The sequence below is a fragment of the Tamandua tetradactyla genome, chromosome 6 (genome assembly GCF_023851605.1).
Source record: "Tamandua tetradactyla isolate mTamTet1 chromosome 6, mTamTet1.pri, whole genome shotgun sequence".
Taxonomy (NCBI): Eukaryota; Metazoa; Chordata; class Mammalia; order Pilosa; family Myrmecophagidae; genus Tamandua; species Tamandua tetradactyla.
Genome location: NC_135332.1, coordinates 54,189,029 through 54,215,227, shown reverse-complemented (window position 1 = coordinate 54,215,227; position 26,199 = coordinate 54,189,029). Strand labels below are relative to the sequence as shown.

At 52.8% G+C, this 26,199-nt stretch overlaps 1 protein-coding gene and 1 long non-coding RNA gene across 9 annotated transcripts in view; one reads left to right on the top strand and one right to left on the bottom strand.

Moving 5' to 3' along the window:
* Window positions 1-26,199, bottom strand: part of ABR (ABR activator of RhoGEF and GTPase) — a 255,696-nt gene that overhangs the window by 55,317 nt on the left and 174,180 nt on the right. For 5 of the 7 annotated variants that reach the window (XM_077165429.1, XM_077165427.1, XM_077165432.1 and 2 more), the window contains exons 3-6: window positions 14,857-14,955; window positions 8,245-8,430; window positions 2,907-3,014; window positions 43-103 (exon numbers count right to left, since the gene is read on the bottom strand). In XM_077165429.1, the coding sequence (XP_077021544.1) occupies window positions 43-103; window positions 2,907-3,014; window positions 8,245-8,430; window positions 14,857-14,955 (454 nt within the window). Of the gene's footprint in view, window positions 1-42; window positions 104-2,906; window positions 3,015-5,658; window positions 8,203-8,244; window positions 8,431-14,856; window positions 14,956-22,645; window positions 23,252-26,199 lie in introns of those variants that run through there. The other 2 variants (XM_077165431.1, XM_077165433.1) reach the window with 2 other exon arrangements.
* LOC143687964 (uncharacterized) lies at window positions 5,802-9,333 on the top strand. 2 transcript variants are annotated; one of them, XR_013177765.1, is made up of 3 exons: window positions 5,802-5,996; window positions 8,339-8,489; window positions 9,030-9,333. It is a non-coding gene; the product is annotated as an uncharacterized LOC143687964 (long non-coding RNA). The 2 variants fall into 2 exon arrangements; XR_013177764.1 differs by having other exon boundaries at window positions 7,398-8,489.

Sequence of the window (26,199 nt, the reverse complement as noted above, 5' to 3'; positions counted from 1 at the left end):
GACAAAGGAAGGTGACTGCTACCCACCCCTTCCCCAAAGTACCTTCCATGGTGACTGATGTGTGGCTGTCCTTGGAGTCCTTGGGACCTTTCACCTTGAGCTCCTGCCAATGGGAAAAGAGGGATCACCACCTGCTCTATCCCCCCACAGCCCCCTCCCCTGGCTCTAGAAACCCGAGGACAGAGACAAAGGAGACCAGTGGACACGGGCCTCACTCGGCCTCGCCACCCACAGACTCCCTGTGTCCACAGCCCACGGCCTCCTGGAGCCGCATGGATTCCAGCGACTGGGGTTGGCAAGGAGGAGGGCTCCCAGTGGTACCAGACCCCAGAGGGCAGTGGAGAGGGCTGCAATGAGGGGGGCTCCTCTGACCCATCCCCCAAAGCCCCCTCCCCCAGGGGCCTTCCAGAGAATGACTGGCAGGTGACAAGAGCAGGACCCCCTACCTCCCTCCCCCTTACGGCCACTAGTTAGGGATCCATACACACAGCCCAGAGCCGACAGGGTCTGATTCAACAGGCACAGGTCCACCAGCTGATCCCTGGGCACAAGCAGCCCCTGAGATTAAGTGCAAGTGAATGGTCCTGGGCAGGGGGCACGCTGGGAGGCGGTGGGTGGGCAGAGACAGTGCAAGCCCCCAGGTCCCCCTGAAGCTCCCCACCCACCGGTGCCTGTGCTGAGCATCAGAGAGGACACTGCAAGGTGGGAATAGCTGATCCCCCTTCTTGGTCCCACACAAAGTGACCCAGGAATGAGTGCCGGAAAGAGACTCCAGGCATGGCCTATCTGATGCAAACCTCTTTGATCTGTCTTTCCAGGAAGAGGCTCCAGCCCCAGCCCTTGCTAACAGGCCCAGAGTGGCCTGAACTAGTGCTGTAATATAATCCCCACTTGGCAGAGTGAGTGCATAAACGGAGCCTCGAATGGAGGGGTGTCGTGGGAAGGCAGGGGAGCGAGGTGAGGACAAGGTCGGGCACTCAGGGGACATGGCCTGCTCTGTCTGGGAGGGAGAACATGCCTGGACAGCAGGGGCTCCACATGTCCTACTCCTGCCTCAAACTGTTTCTAGGTAGAATAAAACCCCAGAGGCTGAGCATGGGCTTGCGGGGTGGGGCAACTCAGCTTCTCTGGGCTGTGTCTCTGGCCAGGGCCTGGATTCCAGCTTTAAGGAATGTTTCTCTATGCACCCCCATGTCTGCCCCCCTGTGCAGTCCCGAGGTATGAAATCACTCCTGCCGCAGAAGAGAAGGGCCACTTGGAATAATTAAGCGCCAGCAGGAAGTGCCAGCGTCAGCACGTGAGGCAGGAGGAGAAGCCACCTGGCAGAGGGCCACGGGCCAGGCCCTGCACTTGGGAGCCAGTGGGTGATGGTGGCTGGGTGCAGGGGTCTCTGCCTGTGCACAGGGAACAGGCTATAAGCCCAGGACCGCACATTATCTGGACCATATACAGCGCTGGGCAGCCGGGTGGCCTTTGGAGAGCTGCTCTGAACATCCATCAGGGGACTCAGTTTATTTGTCCGCAGGGCAGGCAGGCGGCCATGAGGGGAAGCACCATTCCTCCAGCCTCATGATTCCACAGAGAGGGACTTCCCCACCCCTCACCCCATCCTCCCACAAGGAGGTGGTGACTCATCTGATCCATGGATTTTGGAAAAGAAACTGAGCTCAGCCTTCCTCTCTCTCTCTCTGCACCATGAGTTAACGGGGCAGGCTCTGCCCGCATCGGGAAGGTCTGGGGTTTCCCATCCCTGCCAGGGACTGAATACAAACGTTTAATTCTTGTTAGCGAGCCCAGTGTGGCTGCCGACCTAAATCCCACAGTTTCCAATCCGGCTTCTACTAGCAATAAAGCTGACATTTTGTTCTCCATTAGTTTGACTCTCGAGTTGCCTCTCGCGGTTGACTCCAAACTTGGGCATAACTGCAACTTCAGCAGTTGGAGGAAAACTACTCTGCATCTCACCAACTTTTCTAGCATCCGAACTGAGGTGGGGAGGGCAAAGGGCCTTTAAGGCAGAACTTCCCGTTAGGGTCTCCTCCTCCCCAGAACCACAGCCCACGTAGGAGCTGAAAGTGTTGTGGCTACAAGGCCAGTGGCTTTAGAGTGTCACGTCACTGAGCTCTTTTTGGAAAAGGGGGTGCGCTGGGCTGTGCTCCTGAAGGATTGCAGGGCAATATCCCCTCCTGGCCACTTCTTGTGGAAAAATCTCACTGGCAGATGGTGCCATGCCTCTGGCCTGCAGAGGAGCAGGAAGGGAAAGCAAAATTGTTTCCAGCCACCTGGCCCAGAGGTTCTTCTCCACACAAGCGGCCCTTGCCTTCTCTATTTGAAAGCAGAACCTTTGAGTTGTCAGTGGTTTTAAAAGACTACTGAGCACAAATTCCTCAAAATGTCCCGATCATAAAAATCACCTGGGGAACTTGTTAAAAATACAGACTCCTGGGCCCCACCTCAACCTTCTAACTCAGAAGCTTCAGGGAAGATGCCTGACAATCTGCATTTTAACAAGTGCCCCAGTGATTCTTATAAGGAAGTTTGGGATGAGCTAGACTTGTCCAAACACCTCATTGTACAGAGGAGGAAACAAAGGCCAAGAGAAGGGGAGTGACTTGCTCATGGGTGCCACACCGCAGCAGAGCCTGGCTTTCTATTTTGCCTCCCTGTTCTTTGCTGTAACCTAAAAGAGAATTTATAAAAGATCAAACAAATCGTTACTCTAATATGAAGAGGCAGGGAGGAGGGAAATGTTAGGTGCAAGAAAGCAAATGCCAGGCTAAGTGCCACCCATCAGGAGAACCCCTGTCCTATCTGGCGAGCAGGGGAGGAGAGGCCCAAACGGTGGAAGCTCCCAGCGGCCCCCCAAACCCAGTGTCTTTGGCGCGGCTGAGCAGGGAGCTGCCCACCTCTGAGATCTTCTGGAACTGGTTGTTAGACTGGCTGCACTTCTCAGCTGTCTCCAGAGCGACTTTATAGTTATCCACAAACGCTTTGTACACGCCAAGCTGGCTGGCCTGCAGGGAGGAGACAGAGAATGGAGAGGAGGGTGGGAGCAGGACGGAGAGAGAGGATTAGTGAATGGATGAAAGCTTAACCAGAGATCACTTAGAGCTCAGAATTTCCAACTCAGCTCCAGAAGGCTATCTAGGAACAGAGGAAAAAGGCATATTACAGTATCCCTTTGAACTTGACAGTTTCCATGGAAACCAGCTCAGCCAATAAGGTTAACGAGGGGGTATGGTGGGAAGGGGGCAGGGCAGTGCCTTTGTTGCTGGAAATTCAACGCATCACAGCATTTGGCTTTATTTAGCATTGTCAAGGTCTCACAGGGGTTGAAGCCCCTTCAGGCCTCATACCTCTTTCACATTCTGGAATTAGCTGGAGTTGGGGGGAGGGGCAGAGAGACAGGAGATGGGGGCAGGCACTTGTGGCCAGCTCAGCTCCCCACCTCCCATGCCGAGTGCGAGACACAGCATTTAAAGGCAAAGTCTCCACTTCCCTAGGCCTCAGCTTTTGGATCCATGATATAGAGCCTCATCTTCTCTGGGAGGCAGCACAGATCCCATCATCCCTTTCTGCAAAAGGGGAAACCGAGGCTCATTAATTCAATCCCTCAAATATTTATGGAAAGGCTGTTCTGCCCTGGGCTTGTGAATTTCATCTTAAGGGAGCAAAGGGTGGAAACAAATTAAAACCACGAGACCATTTTGCACCCATCAGACTAGTCAAAAGTTAAAAGTCTAATGACAGCAAGGATTGACAAGAATGTGAAAAAAAAATGAACCCTTACAGACTTCTTCTAGGGCATAAATTAGTATAGCCCTTTGGAGAACAATCAGTCACTAACAGATAAAATTGAACATCTGCACAGAACTGAGCAAATTCACTCCTACATGCAAGTCCTACAGACCTGCTGTCCAATACAGGAGCCACTGGCCACCATGGCTTTTTAAAAATGTGGCTACCAGGAAACTTTAAATTATATATGTGGCACACAGCATAGTCCTATTGGACCACGCCACTCCAGAGAGACTCAGATATATGCCCAAGGAGATGCAGACAGAGGTATGCACTGCCTCACTCTCCCCCACAGTGGAAGACAAACGCTGACCAGTAATGAAACCCAGGCACACAGAAGTTTAAATGAATGAACTAGATCTAATTTTAGCAACAGCAACAAAAGGAGTTCGATGAGTTGCAAAATAAATAAAATATGATAAAATGTATACATATTAAAACTACATGCAACAGTTATAAAAAGATACATAGATAAGTAGTAAGAATGCAAACGGCAGCTTAGAAGGCTAAAGCACACTAAAACTCATGCCAATGCTGCTACTAGGGGGAGAAGGGAGCAGGAGACTTCACCTTCAGCTGTAATGTTTTAGTTCCCTGATTAAAGAAAAGTTTTGCTATAATCCAAGCCTAAATATATACCCTGAAGATCTGAAAGCAGGAATGCAAAGAGACACTTGTATGCCAATGTTCTAAGCAGCATTGTTCACAATGGCCAAATGGTGGAAACAACCCAAGTGTACATCAACAGATGAATGGATCAACAGAATGTGGTATGTCCATGCAATGGAATAGTACGCAGCCCGAAAAAGGAACGAAGTTTTGATGCATGCTACCACATGGATGAACCTTGAGAACATTATGTTAAATAAAATAGGCCAATATTGTATGGTGGCATGTACAAAAAATATTCAGGATAAGCAAATGTGAAGGAACAGAAAGTAGATTAAAGGTTATCAGGGGCTGGAGGAAGGTGAATTAGTTGCTTAATGGATACAGTTTCTGTTCAGCGTGTTGAGAAAGTTTTGGTAATGGATGGTAGCGATGCTAGCACAACCTTGTAAAATACAGCATCACCTTGTGAAATGTAATTAATGCCTCTGAACTGTGCACTTAAAAATGGCTAAAATGGCAGTTTTATATGATAAATATAAATACCTATGATAAAAAATAAATTACAAAAAGAGTTTTTCCATATATGCTCAAAGCTTCAAATGTACTAATTCTGGGAAGTAAGTACCCAGGTGCTTGCTACATCATTCTCTAGATTTTCTGGCCCAATTGCTTTTTTTCCAAAGAAGTAGCAACAGGGCACAGCTGCTGAGGAGCGTCCTCAGGGGGTCTGCTCCAAGGTGCCGGGGAAAGCAGGCTGCCCTGAACCTCGCCGAGCCCCCTCTTCCTGCGGAATCCCTGTGCTCCTCCAGGACCCAGAACTGTGGCAGTGGTGGGGTGACGGCAGCACCAGCTGAAAGGTGACAAGAGGCTTTCGGGAAGCCGGAGAGGAGAGTGAGGGCTGAGATACTCAGGGAGAAGCCAAGGCCACAGAGGCATGGGTCTTAGCCCCCGAGGGACCAGACTTTCCAAAAGGAAAAAGGAAGGATGGGGTCTCTTCCCCATTCCTGGGGAAGCGCTGGCCCATTGGAGCCCTCAGCTCTGGAAGATGCATGAGACAACTGCTTCCCAATCCAAAATAAATATCACTGATCTTCTTCTAAGAAAGGGCCCTCCCTGGCTCCCTCCCCCACGGGAAGGAAAACATCTGGATGCCCAGGATGGAACACTATCCTTCCATCCCACTGCCTAAGGGATGAGGAGGAGGGGAGCCAGGAGCAGGAGCCGGAAGGTGTATGTAAATATATATACCCATGATAAAAAAATAAATGAAAGAAAAAGTTGTTCTTGTTTCTGCAGGGCTCACAGCCATCTCAGGTCACTGCCAGCTCACAGGGCACCTGGCTGTAGGGCCCGAGGCCTGCTTGCTGGGGCCATTTACTGGGGGAAGTGGAGGTTGCTTGGAAACAGCAGCTTGGTAGCAGGGTGATCTCATAAAACAAATAGCAGAGATGCTAATTCTCTTCCCTCCGTAATGAATAATCAAATATCCGGAGACTTCAGCTAAAAAGAAACTGCTTCCAGATGCCCGGCCTGCCCGGGCTCCACCCAGGCCAACAAGTCTGCAACACAGGGGCCTTAGACACCAGGTGAAGATGCTGGGAGACGGGGCGCTGGCCTGCGGAGCTGAGACCACAGTCACGGCCAGCCTCTCCACCACGCTGCAGGCTGCCGGCCCTTGGGACCCCCAGCATTGCTCCTTTTCGCCCTCCTGGGGACTGAACAGAGGTGGCCCCAAGCCAGTCAGCCTAGGCTCCTGGGACTTGACTGGAGCTATGACTGGGGGTTTGCCAGCCCCAAACAGGGGGCAGCTCTCCGGTGCGGCCAGAACCAGAAGTGTGCAGTTCCCCAGCAACAATGCCTGCTGGGGGCCTCTTCTAACAGTAATAGTAGCGGTCTGAGCTCAGCAGTGACAGCGGCACACTCCACTGAGCATTTGCTAAGTGCCAAGCCCCGTACTCAGCACTTTTCAGATATTTGCTTATTTAATCCCCACAGCCATCCAGTGAGGCAAATACTATCATTTCCCACAGTTTTACAGATGAGGAACTTGAGTCACGGGGAGGTGGCGTGAGTCGCCTGAAGTTACAGCGTTAACCTGTGGCAAAGCCGGGATTCAAACCCCACCGAGCTCTGGCCACAGAGGCTGTGCTTGGCCCACCACACTGCTGACACTGCTGGTCTGGAGAAACAAGGCTCTTGGGACACAGACCTCAGGGTCTGTGACTAATGCCCTGCCCACCAGTTCCAAAGGCTAGGGTTCTCCCATTCATTCATTCAAATATTGAGCACTGGGCCAGCTCTGGGGGTCTAGTGATGAAGGAGATGCAGTCTGTCCCAGAGCCCATGGTTTTGGAGAGACAGGTAGCTGTAAGTGCTCCAGTGAGGAGGCCACTTTTAAGCTGGGAGCTGACCAGGAGAAACCAGACAAGTCCGGAAGGACACCTTAGGCAGATGGAGCTGCACATATAGAGAGGTCAGAAGTGTCTTGGGTGTGAAATGAGAACAGCACTTTCAGCCTTGGGTGGTTCAGAGTATGGGGAGAGGCGATGGCCAGAGGCTAGGATGTAAAGGGCCTCATAAGCCATTCTTCAGAGCCTGCACTTATCCAAGGACAAGGGGGAGCCACTGAAGGGATCTAAGCAGGGGAAAAGCTAGATCTGATCAGTGTTTTAGACAATCTCTCTGGCTGCTAGGCCTGGGTGAGAGTTGGGAGGGGAAGCAGACCTGGAGGCAGGAACCACCCAGGAGGTTATGGCATGGTCCAGGTTGGAGGTGGTGCTGACCGAGACAAGGGATGAGGGATACCATGGAAGGTAGAGAGAAGTAGTCCACATCAAAGAAGTGGATGCCACAGGACAGGGGAATGAGAGAGGGGAAGGTGCAAGGAGGAGCCCAAGGCTCCCAGCCTGGAGATGGATGGGGGTGGTAGCAACCACTGAGATCAAGAAAAGCAACAAAACAGATAACTTCAGATTTTTTTTTTCCAGAGTAAGAAGAGTAGAGCCCTGTCCACTCAACTTGTTCCAGGGCTGGGCCGGGACCTGCTCTCTGCCCCTCTCACCACTCACACCCAGAAAGGAACAGCCACTGACTCCCAATCTCCTGCTTGCTTGCTGGGCTGTCAGAAGTTAGGTGGGAAAGCTCAGGGCAGAGTTGGGTAGGGCATCCCTGAGGGTCTGACCCAGGGCCCTCCAGGGGACACAGCCAGAGAAGAGGCAGCGCTGGGGAGAGGGTGTCATGGAAAGCTGGGTGCCAGAAGACCTCTGTGGGCATTTCCCAGTGTTAAATCTGTGCATTAATGTCACCTCCTCATGCCTTTTCCCTTCCCTGCCAGTGGTGGGTGGGGCTGGGCTCTTAATGTTTTCTCTGGAGTTGAGGTCTCCAATCCAACCCCTTGGTTTTACAGAAGGGACGCTACAGAGGTGTAGTGAGTGTCCCAGATGAGCATAACTCCACCCTACCTGGTCAGCCAGACCCATGCCCTGTCTTGGCTGAGGGACAGGAGACATGGAGCCCAGCAGGGGAGTCCTTTCAGCCCTGGCTCCCCACACAGAAAAATAACGAAACGGTACCCCAACCAGATGCATCTGTGCACACGGCCTGTCCCCAGCAACCCTGTAACCACTCCCAGGGTTTTCTAAGCGGAGGCCTAGAATCAGGGTTCCCCTTAGGGCCCATGTCCAGGCTTTCCCCCAGGACTCAGGAATGGCCCAGCCGTCAAGGAGGCCAAAACACTAGAGGGCTGGGGCTGATCGGTGCTCTCCCAAGGCCCTCTCCCACCCATCAGCGGCTCTAGCGAAGCCCCAGAGAAAACCCCACCAGCAGGAGACTTACCAGCTTCTGGAAGAGGTGGCCCATAGTGACCTGGCTGTCCCACTGCTGCACCTTGGGGCAGAGGTTGTCGTAAAACTCCTTGTGGATCTCGTAGATGTCCTGGATCTTGTAGAAGATGGTCTCGATCTGCTGGATGGTGAGCACAGGCTGGGAGGTGGTGGCTGTGGCCTTCAGAGGTTTCATGGGCTGACAGAGAGGAAGGAAGACGAGGAGTGGCAAATAAAGCAGAGTGCCAGGAGATCCAGGTATACTGTGGCACTAATTAGCCCAAGACAAGGTCACTAAGGTCAGGACACCCCAAGGGTGGTTTCTGCATGGAGCTGTTGTCACAGACACGACTGCAGGGAAAGGGAACCTGGCCCAGCAGACCTGCCAGGCCCAAGAGGTGATACCAGGACCCACTACCCTCATCTGAGTTTTATAGGACCTGGCCCCCAGTGTGTACTTGACTCACTTGTCGGTTTAACAGAATCCATGCCCTTCTTCTATGATGGCCCCATGCCCTGAGTTACAAGTTTCCTCGTCACACTTCAAATAGGAGGGAAGGTTGGGTAGGAGCTCAACTCCTTAGCCGTTTCCCTCCAAAAACCAGAGTATGGTTCTGGGACACAAAGGGTCCTTTTCTAACTTTCAAAGAGACCCAAGAACAGCCTCAGCTTCACGGATATTCCATGTTACCATCACTTAGCAGAGGGAGGGTAAACAGATGACATGTGCCACACTTCTACCTCTTACAGCCCTGGCAGACACTGCTAAGCAATACATAATCTTTCTCACTAAGGCAGACTGCGAGACTCTTTCTCAATGATGGATATTAGTCAGAGCTGGCCTGCAAGAGCAAACTTTTCTGTCATCCCTGCTTGTCTACATCAAGATGCTCCAAGTTCTGCAAGTGGAGAGGGTGAAGTGACAATAACTCACAACCATCCCCAACAGTGGCTGGGAGCTGAAGCCATCCCCTCACTGCCTGACAGCAGGACTATGGGATAACAGGGTGGCTGCTTTTCTAAATTGCCTATAATGGGTAAATATTAATTCTACAATCAGAGCAAAAAACAAATGCTATTAAAAATTTCATTGTTGAAACAAACTGACACTGAAAGATAAGGAGCTCCTCCTTGGTTGACCTTCCCAAAGTCACAAAGCCCTAAAGCCCCAAAAGATGCCCAGATTGCACTCCACAGGCCCTCTAGAAGACAGGGTCTGGAAACCTGGCATCTGGAGAAGACATGGAGGGGAGGAAAGGAAGAGAAGAGAAAAGCCCAAGTCAAATATGGTTGATGCCCTTCACACATCTGAAGTACAAGGAGGCCTTAGACAGCCCGGCTTACGCTGGAGACCCGGGAGCAGTGGTGAGAATGAATGGGAGGCAGTTTGGGCTTCCTAGAGCTGCCCACCACTGTCTCAGAGGGCCAAGGGGTGAGCTTTCCAACAAGAGAGGCATTCTAGCTGAGAATGGGCTACTCAGCTTCTGAAAATGCTGGACTGGAAGGAATAGTTGTACAGAGGGAGACCAGAGCCACCAGTGGCTCCCTGAGAGGTGATCGCCTGCTCATGCCACCCACAGCAGCCAAACTCCCAGCCGAGCTTCATGCCACCCTCCCCTGACTACCGCTGATGATGCCAGAGCCCAAGTCTGCCCATGAGAGGAAGTACTGTCTACTCAAATACCCAGACCATGCTCCGACTTCTGGTTCCCTTGTCCTGAGCTCTAAAAAGTCCAGACACAATGATGAAAGTAGGAAAAAGCAGAAGTCCTCCTTCTTACCCTCTCAGTGCTGGAACCAAGTGACCCTTGGCATCCAGCCCTTGCTAGGGAAATAGGATGGGGTTCAACCTGGTACAGGGGTTTGACTCCCAACTCCATCACTTAATAACCTTGGGCCTCAGCAGCCTCATTTGTAAAACGCGGATAGAATGACCTTCTTAAGTATGCCCTCAGGAAGATCACACTGAAGGTAATCAGTCAACGTCAGCTGTTACAATTATGACTATTTACCCCACAAATAATGTACCAAGTACCCGATAGGAGGGCAGACGGGTATTTGTGATGCACACAACAAACATAATCCCTGCTCCCATGATGGAACTTGAGGCCTAGTAGGGAAGACACACAAAACACAAGTAAACAAACAAACACGATTAGACAAGGTGACAATTGCAACAAAGGGAATAAGTAAGGGAAGACCTCTGGTGACTGGGTGGCAGGTACTGGGTGGTGAGGCCTGGCTTCTCCAGGGCAGGGACACCTACCCTGACAGGGAAGCATGGGGGCAGGGGGAAGGAGTGTTCCGGGTCCGTGTTCTCAGTGCCTGGTGCAGAGGTGGGAACAGGCTTGGGGAGAGAGAGGAGGTGAAAGAATGCCAGCGCACCTGCAGGCCAGGGGATAGGAGATGGGTGAGGGTATGGGCCAGGGTGCAGAGCCTTGCAGGCTGGGGGACGCAGTGTGGCCTTAAGTCTGTGCAATGCTTGGGAAGGCACAGGAGGTATCTTAGGGGAGAAATGGAATCCAATTTTCTTTTCAGGAGATTATTTTTATGACACATGATCCCCGCCCTTGAGAACTTTATAACCTAATTGGGTAAATTGGACCAACACAAATGAAACACTTAATGGACAATGTGTGATAAAATATTACGCAACTTGGACTGCAATTTCCAAAGTGGTCCCAAGGTTGTGCAGGGGCAGAGCTTGGGGGCTCAGGAAGGAGGGAGGTAGACAAGAACAGGGCCTTGGAGGTGGCAAGATCTGGGCAGGTGGAGGGGGTGGTTTGCAAGACAGAGGAGAAAGGGAAAACTGTTCTCCTGAGGCCAGGCGGGCGGCAACGCCAGCTCCACCGCTTCCCAACACTCCAGCAAGGACACAGGGAGCATTCTCAGGATCAACATCATACAGTTCAACCTTTTACCTTGATCCAAAGGAGGGACCCACGTGACCACAGAGTCCCAGAACAAACCTCAAACCCCACGAAGGGAGGAAAAAGAAAAAAGCCTGGAAAGGCTAGGGAGGAGCATTTCTCAGAAGCTTCTTGGGAAGCACCCATGTCCCACCTACACAAGGAAGACACAACGGCTCCGCTTCCTCCTAAACTTCCCACTGTATCTACAAAAGGGGAAGAAAAGGATGCTTGCCAGGGGCTGGTCATGTGGAAGGGGCCTGTGTTGGGGCCTCAGAGGGTTCTCACCACAGATCCGGGGACCTTTGCTCTCATACCCAATTCTGCCTGGGGTAAGGAGAAAGGGCTGGGGTGGGGAGCCCTGAAAGGTGTTGGTTTTTATCGGGTGAAGCCCAGCACACTGGCCTCCTGCCCTGCACACCAGCCTCCTGCTCTGCATATTGACTTCCTGCCTTGCACATCCACCTCCTGCCCTGCACACCGACCTCCTGCCCTGCACATCCACCTCCTGCCCTGCACACCAGCCTCCTGCCCTGCACACGGACCTCCTGCCCTGCACACCGACCTCCTGCCCTGCACATCCACCTCCTGCTCTGCACACCAGCCTCCTGCCCTGCACACTGGTCTCCAGGGCGGGAGGGACGGAGGAAGGACAAAAGCAACCAGACACCGAGCTTTGATCCTGTGCAGCTACTTTGCCAAAGTGCTATCACACCAGTTACCTCAATGCCCCCCCAGGGAGTCCTGCTGCAGAACTCAAGGACATGTACCTGTCCCTCCATTTCACCAGGGGAGAAACGGATTCTTAGAAAGGATTCCTGGGTGAACTCTGTGTCAACTCTGGCTCCCGATTTCCCAGCCAGGATGTGACTTCCAAGGACACACAGGCCGGGGCGGGCCCTGACGCACTGTGGGACTTCACACAGCCATTTGTCAGCTCTGTCCCTAGCAATCTGCCTATCAAAAGAAGTGTGTCCACCTCCTCCTGCTTCCCAAGAAGGCCCGGAGGCAGACAGGGGTACTGGCTAAAATCATGCCCAGAGCGGGGAGGCACCAGCAGGACGCAGTACCCAAGCTGATTCCTTCTCTTCCCCTGTGCTTGGGAGACACAGAATCCCATACATTTGGTTTCACTGCCCTTCCTCCAACCCAGCTCAACCCAGGCTCCCAGACCCTCTTCACTTGTAATTGGAGCCCACCAGCGGCCTGCTGGATTCTAGAGTCCGGACCCCAGCCCCACCTGGCAGCCCTGGGGGCAATAACAGAGGCTCCGTGTGACTCCCCGTGTGTACACAGCCTTAGGTACACACCTGCCGTTTGCATACCAGGAAGTGTTAAACTGTGAACAAACACTTGAGGAGCAGAGCTGCAGGAATGGGGGTGGGGAGCAAAGAGAGAGGAGATCTGGGGGTGGCAGGGGAAGCAAGCACGGGAGAGGACAGACTTTCTCTTAGCCCCGGTCAGACCCAGGTGAAGAGCAGCCAGGAGAACTCCCAGCTCAGCGAGCACAGGAAGGAGAGCTGGAGGCCTTGTCCCCAGACGTCTCATGGGAGGCTGTGGAGGATCCGGCCCCTCTTCCTGAGCCTCAGGACATAGACCTGGTGGCACAGACCTCCCAGGTGGTTCCTCCCTCATCCCCATCCCCCACCCCCAGAGGAGGGCTGGGTCCCCAGGCACCTGAGAGGCAGATGGGGGAGGAGCGGGGACAGAGTTCCAGCCTCACACTTGGGGCATGAACTGTTAAAAAGGGGAGGCAGGGAGAGATCCTTTTAGCCCCAGAATCTGTTATCTTTGCCAGAACAAAGAGAAACTCAAATTAGGCCCAAAGACAAGAAGAGAAAGTAAGCGGGAACCTAAGAGTGGCATTCTCCTGAAGAGGACACCTGCCTCCCCTTGCTTCTGGGAAAGGGTGTGTACACAGAAATAAGCCCTGACCTGCCTTTTCTCCCAGCACTGGGGATATCAGCTAACACTTTCTGAGCACTTACTAGGAAGCAGGCTCTACTCTCCAAGCCTTAAGTATAATAATTCATTTACTCTTCAAGACAACCTCACAGAGAAGGTGTGATTGTCACACCCATTTGAAAGGGAGACAGTGAAGCAGACGAGCTCGACGAACCCCCTGCAGCTAGTAAGGAGACAAGCCAGCATTCAAAACCAGGCAGTCTGGTTCCACTGCTTAAATTCCTTCAAATATGTATCCCATTAATAATGACATCTATGACCCCTGATTTTAGCACAGCACTTCACATATGTACACATACACCTGCTTTCTCCCTCCCGTCAACTCACATTTGAGTGTCTGAGTACTGGCATTGTATGAGATACCAGGAGTACCTACTCTTCCTAACCCACAAGGAAGACAGAGAAAGTAATGGCATTAATCTCCCTTTCAGATGAGGAAACGGAGGCTCAAGGAGTCAATGCATGGCTGGCCTGACGCCAGTGGCTCTCAAACCCACAATCCCTGTAAGAAGTGACATGGCCTCGCACACACACCCCACGAACGCACACATGCCAGAACAAAAGTTTCATGAAAGAGTACCTATCGCCATGTATGGTGCACACTGATACTTTCTTTTTCAACGGATACTTTCTTTTTCATTTGTTGAAAAATGCTGACTCAACCCAGTGAACTGATTTCACAACCCACGAATGGGCTTTGACGCACAGTTTGAAAAGCAGAGCAGGGGGCCTACCGTTATGGTAGAGGTAAGTCTTGCTTCAGTTCTGGCCCCAGATCAGAGTCCTCGTCTGCCCTGAAGTCCCTCACTTGGGAAACATCACGCTGCATACTAGCAAACTCCTGGGGAGGCTCTAACAAACTCAGCCAGGTCTCACACATTCTTTGCCTAATAAATGCCAGGCTTCCGGGGGACACTGGGTGGCTCCACCTCTCATCCCAGAAAGTATATAAATGAGTCTCTCCACCCTCAACTTTGGTGTAAGAATGAGTTTCTACTGCTCTACATGCACTTTTCTTATTTCCACTCTATCACCTTATGTCTCACACTGCAAAACACCTAGACGGAAAGAACTTTATATGCCTCAGTCACTCTGCATAATACCCAGACACATCTAATAAGCATCGTCTTCAAAAGCAAGCGCAATTTACATCTGTGGAGTACTTTTAGCTTTCGAAAATGCTCTAATAGTCACCACCCAATCTGGTGGTCACAACCACCACGACAACTATACAGGCCAGGTATCTTTGCCCCCATCTTACAGACAAGGAAACCGAGGCACCTTTACAGGGGGCTGAGGTTGATCTAAGTAAACTGATTTTACTTAGGTCAGACCCATGGTGCTTCGCAAAAGGACACTGAGCCTGCCTGGTGCTATCAATTACTTTTCCCAGGGAGGAGGGATGACAAAGAGGGCTCGGCCTGAGGGACTGGTGGGGCCCAGGAGAGGCTAGGCAAGTAGACTGGCAGGACCACGGGCCACGGTAATGCCCACATCATCGTCGCGGACGGGAGCGCTGGGCTGCCATGTCCGACCCCTCACCTGGCTGTACTTCTGGCTCCCGCAGGGTAGGTCATTCACAGAAAGTCAGGCGAGAGGTCCAGGACTTTTCTGGCAATGCCCCTGGCTCCCGAGGCCTGAGTGTAAGCCGGGCAGCATCACAGACTCCCTCCCCAGCTCCTGCTTCCACTCCAGCTTTAGAGCTCAACCGTGTCCAGTGGGGCCCCCAGAAGCCCCCAGAGCACACTCACCAGCAACAGGGCTTCCAGCTGGTTGATGTAGATCTCTTCGCTGGCCAAGAACCCCGAGAGGACAAGCTTCCGCATTTCCAGGCCTTTCCCTGCTTCCACCTGCAGCAAAGCAAACCAAAAGCCAATAGCTCATTAGGAAAGAGGTCAAAATTCCACATGGCCTCTTTTCCCTTCTTTTAACTAACACTTATTTTTGGTAGGTTTTGATGAAGTGAGATATCCTCATGACAGAAATATTCGGAAAGTACCGAAATATAAAAGGAAAAATAATCACTCGCATTCTTGCTGCTAACATTTGGCTTGTTTCTTTCCCATCCCCTTTTCCTCGTTTGACATGCATCCCTCTGACAACCACACATGCTCATAACGTAAGCAGGATCAGATGGGACCTAGCCTTACATCTAGGGGGCAGTTTATTGGGGGTAGATGACAATCAAGAAGGAACTCAAAGCACAAGGGAAGGACAGCAGGGGACAGAGGAGAAGCTGAGAGGAGCTGGGGGAGGCACACACGCCCCCCCCTCACTGTGTAAGGCACAGACCCAAACATACCTCCTCCTCCCTCTAGAATTCCTGCTCCTCTATGAAGGAGATGATGCCCTATTTAGCCTTAAAATGCTCATCAATTAGCACAGTACCTGCCTGGCACAGAGAACGTGCTCAGCAAGTTTCCCGAGTAAGAAAAAAAACACCCAAAATTGTATAATTCTCATCCGGGATCCCCACGAGGCACCCTGCCCCCTCTTCCTTCTTTTTCCCTCTGCCCTGTCTCTCACATTCAGTTCCCAAGCCCTTCCAAGCTTCTGTGATAGCCCCTCACGCTGACTCTTTCCTCCCCTACCCCGGCCCCACTGCGGTTGAAGCCCATGGCACCCCACTCTGCTACCCGGATTCTCCGAATTGACCTTTCTCTCCAGCTCCCCCCAATCCACACTTCTGAGAACGCTGCCTTACACCTGACGTTTGTCAAGGGCTTACTAACATTACTGCAAACAGCATTCAATTAGGCAATTCGTGCACTGATTTATTCATTCCACAAGTGTTACCTAACGCCTACTAGACCCCGTACATGGACTGGGAAACAAGACAATAAGTCCCTGCTCTCATGCGGTTTATAATCCATAGAAGAGAAAGACATTTAGTGGGAAAAAAAGAGTAATTATAAGGCTATAAGCTGCGATGAGTTTATGGATCCAGCATATAATTTACATAAAAGGCGTTCAGTGGTCCCCAGCGTCCCCCCCCTTCCATCCATTCGCCCCACAGCCCTCAGTTCTGTCTTCCCAACACTTCAGGAGGGTTCCCGCCTCTGAGCTTTGAGTCTTACTATTCCCGCTGCCTCAAGGGGCCTCTACCACCCTGGCTTTTCTCTTATAATAAGTTCTCCTCTCCCTGAAGGCACAGCTGAAGTCTTGGCTCCTCAACGCATCTCTGTGGACCACTCTGGTCTTCGGGGTCAGCTCTCCCGAGGGGGTCTGTGGCACAGACCCCAGGCCGGCACCCCCTCAGCTGCCCCGGGCCGTGACCTGCCCCACGATCCAATGAGGCTTCTGAAAGCAGGACCCACATCACTTCCCTTCACACCCCCGAAGCCCAGCCCCACAGGACACACCTAACCTCTGGGCACCTGACATTTCCTGGGCCCCAGAAGTCCTCCCACTCTCTTTTAACCCTCAATATCCCATGGAGGTGGGTACTATATTTTTCCATTATGCATATGAAGACAAAAACAAACAGAAAAGCTCTTAGAAAACCAGGCCACGGCAGAACTGGGATTCTACCCTGGTCCTCTAACACCTAATTCCATGCTCTTTCACCACTCTGATAATTCTCTTCTTTGTCAAGCATCAGATGGGCATCTCAAAGAGATCTCTTTCTGGGACCAAACAGATCCCACCACACTCGGACCTGACCTGGACACCAAATGGACCCCCTTAATACTGACCGGGCGTGTGTATGAAGCCATGAGAAATCCCCCAAGTGCTGAGAAGAGCTGCTTTCCGCCAGCTGGGAGACCTTTCAGCACTGACGACAGGCTTTCCCACGCTTTCCCTGGCAATCGGCTGTCTTTTGCAACAAATCGGCTAGCTGCTGCCCCCAAAGTCTCTGAAATGCCATGTGACCTTGTGGCAGACAGGTAAGGACCCACTCCCCACAAGATGGCCACACCGAGCTGTGACTGGCTTAAGGACTCTGAGGTGGAGAGGTTTTCCTGGATTATCTGGGTGAGCCCAGTAGAATCAAAAGGTTCCTTACAAGAGGAAGGCAAGAAGATCAGAGTCCGAGAAAAGGTGATGTGACAGCAGAAGCAGAGAGAGAAAGACTTGAAGATGCTACACTGCTGGCTTTGAAGACAGAGGATGGCACAAGAAGGAGCACTGACTCCCAACGTGGAGGGCAAAGTTCCCATGTGTCAGGCTTGGGAAGCGTGGTATACCAAGAGGCTTCCCAATCAAGGAATACAGGCAGCCCCCAAGGCTGGAAAAGGCAAGGAAATGGATTCTCCTCCTGGAACTTTCAAAAGCAATGTAGTCCCACAGACCCATTTTAGACACTAGAACTCCAGAACAGAGAAAAAAAATCTGTGTTTTAAGCCACGAAGTTTGAGGTCATTTGTTTCTGAAGCAGGAGACAGACACCATGCTTTAGGGAAGGACAATAGTAATCGATGGCTTCTCTGTTCAAAGCAGTTTACATGGATTAGCTCACTTGGGACTTCATAGCCTGGTCAGTGTTATTATTATCCACTGTTTATAGGAAACTGAGGCACAGAGCGTGGACCCACTCACCCGTCCTGAGCTGTCTGCATTGCAGGCAGGTAGCACATCCTCCCAGAAACAAGATCGGAGGTTGAAGCTGGGCCCCAGCCCCAATACCAGACCGAGGCAGCCTCCTGGTATACCACGCTTCCAAGCCTGACACATAGGAACTTTGCCCTCCACGTTGGGAGCCAGTGCTCCTTCTTGTGCCCTACTCCCAGTCCACTGTTTGCCACCAAGGATTTGCCTGAGGTCGTGGATTACTTAGAACACACCATGAGCTTAACTCCCTGGAGGCTGTAGAGCTGGCTGGCCTAGGATCGGAGGGAGGAACTCATTGGCAGACGCAGCCCATGCCAAATCTTAACCCACCCTGGCATGTGCAGAGACCCCTCAGTTCTGCGACAGCCCATTTCAACAAGATCCTCCCCTTAAGAGACTCCCATTAATAATCCAGTCTTGCAATACTGGTCTTGAGGACAGTGCACGAAGCCCCACTTGCAAAAGGCAATACATGTTACCTCCCCCACCACCACCACCACCCACCACCCATGCCCACTCGGACACAATTGCTCTCAAGTTTTGGATGGTATGGGGGTGGGGGTGATGGAGAGCTTAGAGATGTGAAATTAAATTCTGCACATCCTATTAACAGGAGGCCTGTTATACAGTTACCACCCAAAACCTCTTCCATCTTCCCTTTGCTTTCCTCAGGCCCCACATGTTCCTGGTTTAGAATTGTCTGGAAATTCACAATGTTTCCTCAGCCTCTGTGGGGCTAGTCACGTCTCTTAAAGCACGGGGGTTCACAATTCATTCATTCATTCCTTCTCTATGTCAGACACAGATACAAAAGTGAAGGTGGCAGTCTTTGCCCCCAGGGAGCTCTGCAGGGGTGACCACACTCCCAGAGTCCACCAGACGAGCTGCCTCGTTCTCTAAAGTGTTCTGGACCCTCCACAGCCTCTGCCCTACTGCCTGCCAGTCCCACAGCACAGGGAAGCTGACCTCTGAGTGACGCTGTCTCCATTTCCTCCCCAAACGGAGCTTACAAAACAGCCATGGTGGGCTGGTTCGTTCCCAGCACTTTACACAACATGCCAGGTGGACAGTTTGTCCGTCTGCAGCCCCAAAATTAAAGATGTCAGGTGACTCTGGTAGGAATGGTACATCTACAGATAAGGTTTGTTCAGCTCTGACCCAGAGTTCTACAGAGTTCAGAGGCTAAATAAAGTGTCCAAAAGTTTCGTGCTGGGTCAAGCCAAGACGTAATTGCTCTAGGACCCTTGATCTACACCAAGACAATACTGAGGCCTGGAGAGGCAGGGCCAGCTCTCTGGCTGCGATACAAAGTCTTGGGCCAAGAGGCAAGAGTCTGAGACCCTATACAAACAATAGAACGTGACTCACAGGGCACAGCCCTTGGGGGCCATGCCAAATCATAAGGGGCACTCAGGGGAATCTGCTCAGATGGGTGCCACTGGTCCCTGGGGGCTGCCGAGCATCAGCTTCAGGACAGCTGGCCCCTCTTGGAGCTGAGAAAATGCAGGGACATTGCAGCACTTCTTACTCTCCCCAGCCACCTCCTCGGTGGAATTTAGAGCACACAAGTCAGGGGCAGCTGCTGGGGGACCCAGACCAAATCCAAGCTACCCCACTCTCCTGAAGGGTGGACCCCATCACAGGGCTCCCTGCTGCCTGGAACTTCAGGCATGCTCTGTAGGGTCTAGGTAGTGTTTCCAAACTTCATTCATACATGCCCTACCGTCACAGTTTTTGCCATATTCACACACTAACTGCACTATTATTTACTTAATATTTTTCTTTATGACAACTGAATTTTTTAAAGCACAGCTTTATCCCCAATGTTACAGCTGAAATCATAAGAACGATGTACAACTCATATTTTTTCCCATACACATTAAAATACACCCCTAGCTACTAAAATAAAATACATAACCAAGTGCCACCTAAAGTCATCATTCACATCACCACATAGGGCCCACGCTGTGGGAAACATGCCAGTGGGGGCCACAGGCATGGCCATCTCAGAATATGGGAGCAGAAGAGACCCTGGCAGGTGAAAGTGAAATATTGGCTTTAGGGGCCATCCTTGAACAAGTGGCACAGAGGAATCCAAAAAGGGTTAATTTGCATTGCAAAAGGATTTGTTTTCCAGCCAAATGAGTTCCTTTAATAGCAACTCCTATAAGGCCCCTGTCAGTCCTATGTACCTTTTAATAAAACTGTAAGAAAAATTTTTTGAAATTATACACCAAGTTAGAGATGGTATTACTGTTAGTAGTATTCTCATTATTATTAGTTTATAGATTGTTAACTCTTTCTCAAAGGGAAGCCTGGGCTGAGATAAGCAGCAAACTCCAGCTACAGTCCTGGAGAAAAACACTGCCAACTTCACATCTGACCCACAAGAAGATAAAGCGTCTTTGACATTACACCGAAAACGAGACTGATTTATAGGACTGAATTTGGACATGTGCTCAGGAATACAACTACTGTTTAAGGTAAGTACCTCTGAAGTAAAGTAATAGCAAAGAGAGAATTGCCTTGGATTCCTACCAGCTGCCAATAAGAGTTTACACATGGGAATGTGCCAGGAACCTTCAACGTACCCTCCAGAAATGCCCCTTGACCATACACATGCACCCAGCCCAGCTCTGACTCAACAAGAAGTGCTCTTTCCTTCTCTAAATTTGATACCATTTTATGAGACCTTGTCCCATGGCCCTCATACTTTCTCATTATAGTCCCATCATCTGTGCACTCGTCCCCTCACAGTTGAACTGTGAACTCTTTGTGAGAAAGGACTATGCCTGGTTCATCTTTGTCTCCTCCTCAGTGTCAGGCAGAGTGCTCTGAATGGAATAGGCAGCCTAATAGTGTTTGTTGAATGACTAAATGAGCTTCCTTCTCATCTCTCCACATCCACCATCTCCTCCTCTGTGTCAGGCAGAGTGCTCTGAATGGAATAGGCAGCCTAACAGTGTTTGTTGAATGACTAAATGAGCTTTCTTCCCATCTCTCCACACCCAACTTGCTTGTCTTATAGATGGCCAAGTAGTAGATGAAGGGGGTGGTATTCCAGAGGTATTCAGGATAAGACAGGAGCCTGGAATTTCCCAATTATCAGGAAAGGCCCCATCCCCTTGCTGGGGACAAGGTCTAGAACACAGGGGCAGCCAGGCAGAGAAGGAAACTCCTTTCTACTCACTCCTGGGGGTCAGGGGAGGGGCAGTGTTTTTAAGTGTGATGGTGTCTAGGTCCCCTGGCATCCATGTGCCACTTCCTTAGAACATCTCTGAGATGGAATAGGGCCAGAGACTTGGCACACTCTTTGTGGGCCCCACTAAGCCTCAGTCATCCCACAGATTCTCATTGAACACCAACCACCCAGCAAGCAAGCACTGTGCAGGGTTCCGCAATGAATACAACAAAGTCCTGCCCTCAAGGAGAAAAGGACATAATTCAGGAGGCAGAGATTTGGGGTTTCCAGCAGAATGAAATAGAGTAGGGGGTTCCATGAGGCAGCAAGTGAATGGGCCCTAAGAAACACTGTCCTGCCTCTGGGCTGGGGAGGGTTTCTTGGAGAAGGCTCATTAGCACACACACACACCCCATACCCCTCACCCCACACATTACTCAGCTCCCAGCCGGCTCTCCTGGTTCACAGCCAGACTTCCTGGGCCCAATGAGAGACAAGACTTACCCCCCAGGGGTCCGAGGCACAGCAAGATGAGGGAACAAGGCGTAGAGTGCCTGCCGCCAGGCTCCCATTGCAGCTCCTCTCTGCTCCCCACCCCAGCCTGCAGCCACTGCCCCACCCAGACTCCGCACCATCAGCCATCGACACCATCATCTACCACACGGGTCTGCAGTCTATTTTTACCCCCGTTAGCTCCTCCTCAGAACCACACTGTGGTGGGGGCAGGGCAGGACTATGATCCCATCTTACAGGGAGGGCTAGCAGGTCCATCGAGGGGCAGTGCCAGCCTCCTGGCCCCAGTCATGCACACTGCACAATGCCCTCCGGGGTGCAGTGCTGCCCGGGCAGACAGGCCCCATGGGGTGCTCGTTCCCTCTCAGGCAGCCTGCTTTGCAATCCACAAACTCCCCAGGCTCTTCCTTGCAGCCAAAGAACTGAGAGGAATTGAGCACCAGGATAAAGTTAGAGCGCTCAGAACTGGGTCCAGGTGTGAGAAAGGAAGACTGGTGTCTGCCAAACCAGGCTCAGGCAGAGCTGATGTAGTACTGAGGGAGAACCCTGCCTTTGGGGTGGTGGCACAGAGCGGGGGGGGGGGGGGGGGTGACTGATGTAAACACTGCCCTCCTGCTCTCCTCCACCATGCAAATCTTTCTGCCGCTGAGGATGTCCACAGCCCCCTAGTGGGTGGGCCAGGGTCCAGCAGATGTTTCCTACCTATGCCCACCTTGGGAAAATCACTTGCCCACCTGGGCTCAAGGCCACCAGCTGTTACCATCCCCTCTTCAGCTGACCCAATCCTCTCCCTTCAACGAAGCCCAGTAACCCCTGGCTCTAGACTTCTCCAAATGGTCTCCTGTCCCAGCCCAGATTTACCCAGTCCCCTTGGCCCACACTCCGACAGCTCTTACCCCAGTGTTACCATGGAAACATGAATTAGTGCCTCTTAATTTCAAGTCAGCCAGCTCCTCTAGGGAAAGAGGCTTACACCAGGTGACTCCTGTCACTGCCACAGAAAGCCTGCGGCACAGCTGGCCTGGGGAAAGCCAGGAGCCACTCCCCCCGAGGACAACTGGTCCAGGGGGAGGCAGGCCTGCACCTCTCCCGGAGGAACAGCTGCCAGGAGAGCGCAGCCCCTGGCATCCCCTGGCAGGCATGCGCCGGCCGGGCTCAGACCCAGTGAGATGCTTCTACTCAGCCACGAGGTTTGTGCACAAATCAGCCATTTCTGCCCGCGCACAGCTTCGGCAGTCGGCGCTGCCAGCCCTGCCCCCTCCCCGACAAGCATCCAGGGCGTGTCACGTTCCCACCTTCACAGCCACCAAGAAGGGGGACCCTGAGCCGGGGCTGGTCGGGGTTCCCAGCTCACACTCCTCCAGAAGAAACACATCTTCATCCTCTAGAACCTTGTCCAAAAAGCCTATTGCCTCCTCTTCCTCCTCCATGGCAGCCGGAGCCGGTGCAGGGCAAACAGGAAGCAAGGTCCACGCAGCAGCGGCGGCGGCGGCCGGCCGGGAGCGAGAGAGGGAAGAGCTCGCAGGGCAGGCCTAAACCAGCATGCCGGCCTCCCCGGAGTCAGTCCTGGCACCTGGCCACAGGCTCCCGATGAAAGGCTCCATTATGAACCTTTTCCTGCCGCCGCTCTCCAGCCCTCCGTGCACCCGCGCTGCGGTCCCGCCTCCCGCGCGTCCCCACCCTGAGAAAGGGGAAGCGAGTCCTTCAGGGCAGCCCCCGCCCGCCTCGGCCGCCTCTCGGCCGGGGTCGCCGCCGCCGCCGCCGAAATTTCAGGGCTGTCTCTGGAGATGAACGGGCGCCGGGTGGAGGAAAAAGGAAACCCCGTCCGCGGCCGCGCGGGCCCCTTCCTGGCCCGGGCGCTGTCGGGACCCCGGCGGGGAGGCCCCGCTGCCGCCGCCGCGCTCCGGCTCCTCGCGCTCCCGCCGGCTGCCCCAGCTCCCGCCCTAGCGTCCCGCCGCCGGCCCCGGCCCCGCAAATCCCGCCCTTTCTGGACTCCGAGCCTTGCGCTTGCTATTAATACACAGGAAATGCACGTCTTGACTTGCGAGGTGGAGCCGTTCCCTCTCTGTGGTCACCGGGCATGCCGGCTGGCGGAGGCTTCTGGAGAGCGGAGGAGGGAGGGAGGGAGGCCGCAGACAGGCCGGGCGCAGGGGGAGGTCTGCTTCGCGGAGACAAGCTTTATTTACAACCCCTCACCAGAGCCCAGGCGGCAGCCGAGGGGAGGGGCGGCTTCTCCGCACAGCCTCTGCGGGCCAACCCCAGAAATGCATGAGGCCAGAGTCACCTTAGAGCGCTCGGCATGCTTGAGCACCCTGTCACCTCTGCCACAGGTTCTGACACCTTGGCCCGGGAGGGGAGGCCATGGCTTGGTGAGAAACCAGTTTCCATCCCCACCAGGATGGGGTCAACAAGGCTTTGTGCAAGAGTGACCCCCACCTGCCTTCCCAGGTCAGAATGGCAAGGACCAGCATCCTGGGTATTTAGCACAGCCTGGAGTGGACACACCCCTCCTCATGGATACTGCTCAGATGAGCAGTGCCACCTTTTGGGGAGTTGTCTCCCCTGGAGCAGGGCCTGAGCCCATGAGAGCCTGCCCCAGAACCCAGGGCCGGCGGCGTCACCAACCCTGCCCACTCCCCGCCTGCTGCCCTTGGCTTCTTCAGAGCTCACAGAAGCTAAATTCACCCAGAGGGTGAAGTGCACATTCTGGTCTCATGGGCCTGAGCCCTGAGGCCCACGTGCACCCACTTCTCACAGAGAAGGAGTTCAGAGGCAGCACCCAGGAAAAGCTCTTTCACAACACAAGATCTAGGACAGGGGTTACACACCCCAGCAGCAACAAGGGCACAGGTAAGGTCAATTGGGGAGGCGAGCCAGGTAGGGAGTGAGTAAGCTGGAGAACTGCCACTCAGGTCCCAATGACGTGCCTGAGGGAATGCAGGCTCAAGGCTGCCCCATCTTGGATCATTTAAGAGAAGATGGAAAAACAAATAAATAAATAAAAGAGAAGATGGAAATCTGGATTCTTAGGTGAAATCTCCCAATTTTAAAATGATGGCAAAAAATTTACATCAAACAAACAAACAAAACATGGTGCCCAAATGAAGCAACCAGGCCAGGTTTGCTGCCTTTTTCTTTGCAGCTGGCTGTTTCTTTGAGGGAAGGTTGGGAGGTGTGCGTGTATGTGTGTGCGCGCGTGTGCATGTGTGTGTGTGAGGGAGTTCCCTGAATGTCCCTCTGTCCCATTTCCGCATTGGACCTGGCAAGCTGGAAATAAATGTAGCTTCACACTCCATCAACCCATCACTTATCTTCATTAACCTGTTTGACAGGTGTCACCTACAAGGTATAACAAGAACAAATTCAGGATCGTGGGTGGTGAACCCTGACACTCCAGTCCACACTCAACCTAATCCCCCATCTCTCACCTGCCTCCCAACCCTGGATCCAGCCAGAGAGTCACTTGAAATTTTCCTGATGCTTCCAATTCACAGTTCTCTCTCCTTCATCCAAGCTCCTACTACCCTTTTGGCCAGGACCAGCCAACATGGCTGTCAGGTGACAACTGTATGGCCACAGGGAGAAAAGCCAAGTGGTCAAGACTGCTTCCAAAGGAAGCACCTGACAAGGGACGTGAAAGACTCGTAAAGGAGGCCAGAAGTAGACATGAGAGGTGGTGGCGGACAGCCTGCATCATTAGAGCCACGTGCCATCCTGGGACCACCTGGTACCATGCCCTCTCCCCTCCTCTGGGCACCTCAACTGAGAAAAGAGTCCTTTGCTAAGCCCCTCAGCTGAGAGGAGGGGAAGGGGATGAGAGACGATTGGCTATGAGATTTCTCATTCCCATCCCTCAAAAGTCTGTGCAAGCTCTGAGCCCTAGGTGAGGCACCTGCCATTCTCTTGACAGCAAAGAACTTGCCCTCACAACAGGCTCCTCCAAGCTACCAGAACTGAACAGAGGGCTGGGGGGATTGGAGTGGGCTCTCAGGGGCCCTTGGGCTTCCAGGACCATGGTCACCCCACCCCGCACCCACCCTCTCCCTCCAGTCTCTGGTTTTCCCAGTCCCTGCCCTGGCTGGATTATAAATAGCCGGGGCACATCTGAAGGGCCCTTTGAGCCACAATTCCTCATTTGGTTTGGGTGGGTGAATCTGTTCCCAGGGCTTGGGAACAACTGGGACTGGCATTCCCCAAGACACAAGTGTGCCAGCTCAGGGCTCTGTGCCACAGTTTGTGTCTCCTGGCCTGCGGGCTTCAAATGCTGCTCCCACAGGTCAGATGAGCTGGCAGCATGGGAGAGGTGCCTAACACCGCAGGACCCCTCCCGTGTCCCTTCTCCACCATGGGAGCATGAGACACGCCTAGATGTCTCCTAGAATATCCCCAACTCTATTTCTATCCCTCTTCCCGGCATGGCAGAATCAGCATCCACTTCTTCCTCGCACCCCCAAACACCACCAAGGCTGCTTAAGGCATCTCGGCTCCCATTTCACCCCAGTTGGCTGGAAATTCCAGTGAGTAACCAGACACAGAATGCCCCTCCACCAGGCACACAAACTCACTCAGAGGCCCTTCATCCTCCCAGTGGAGGGGAAGTGACTCACAAGTCCCAGCGGTGCTCCCTCCCTTTCCCCAACAGATGCCTTGAGCCAGCCATCTCCGTGCCCGGACCTCAGCCTCCTCCCTCTCTTCTCCACCCTCTGCCTGCTTCAGCCTGGACTCTGATGCTTCTCTCCACGGAAGGAGCCCACTCCAAAAGCCTCCAGAATTGCTGTGTTCTGAAGCCAGGGGCTTCCCGCTCCTTCTCCTTGACTTCTGCACCTGTACTTTCTCAAACCCCTCAGCA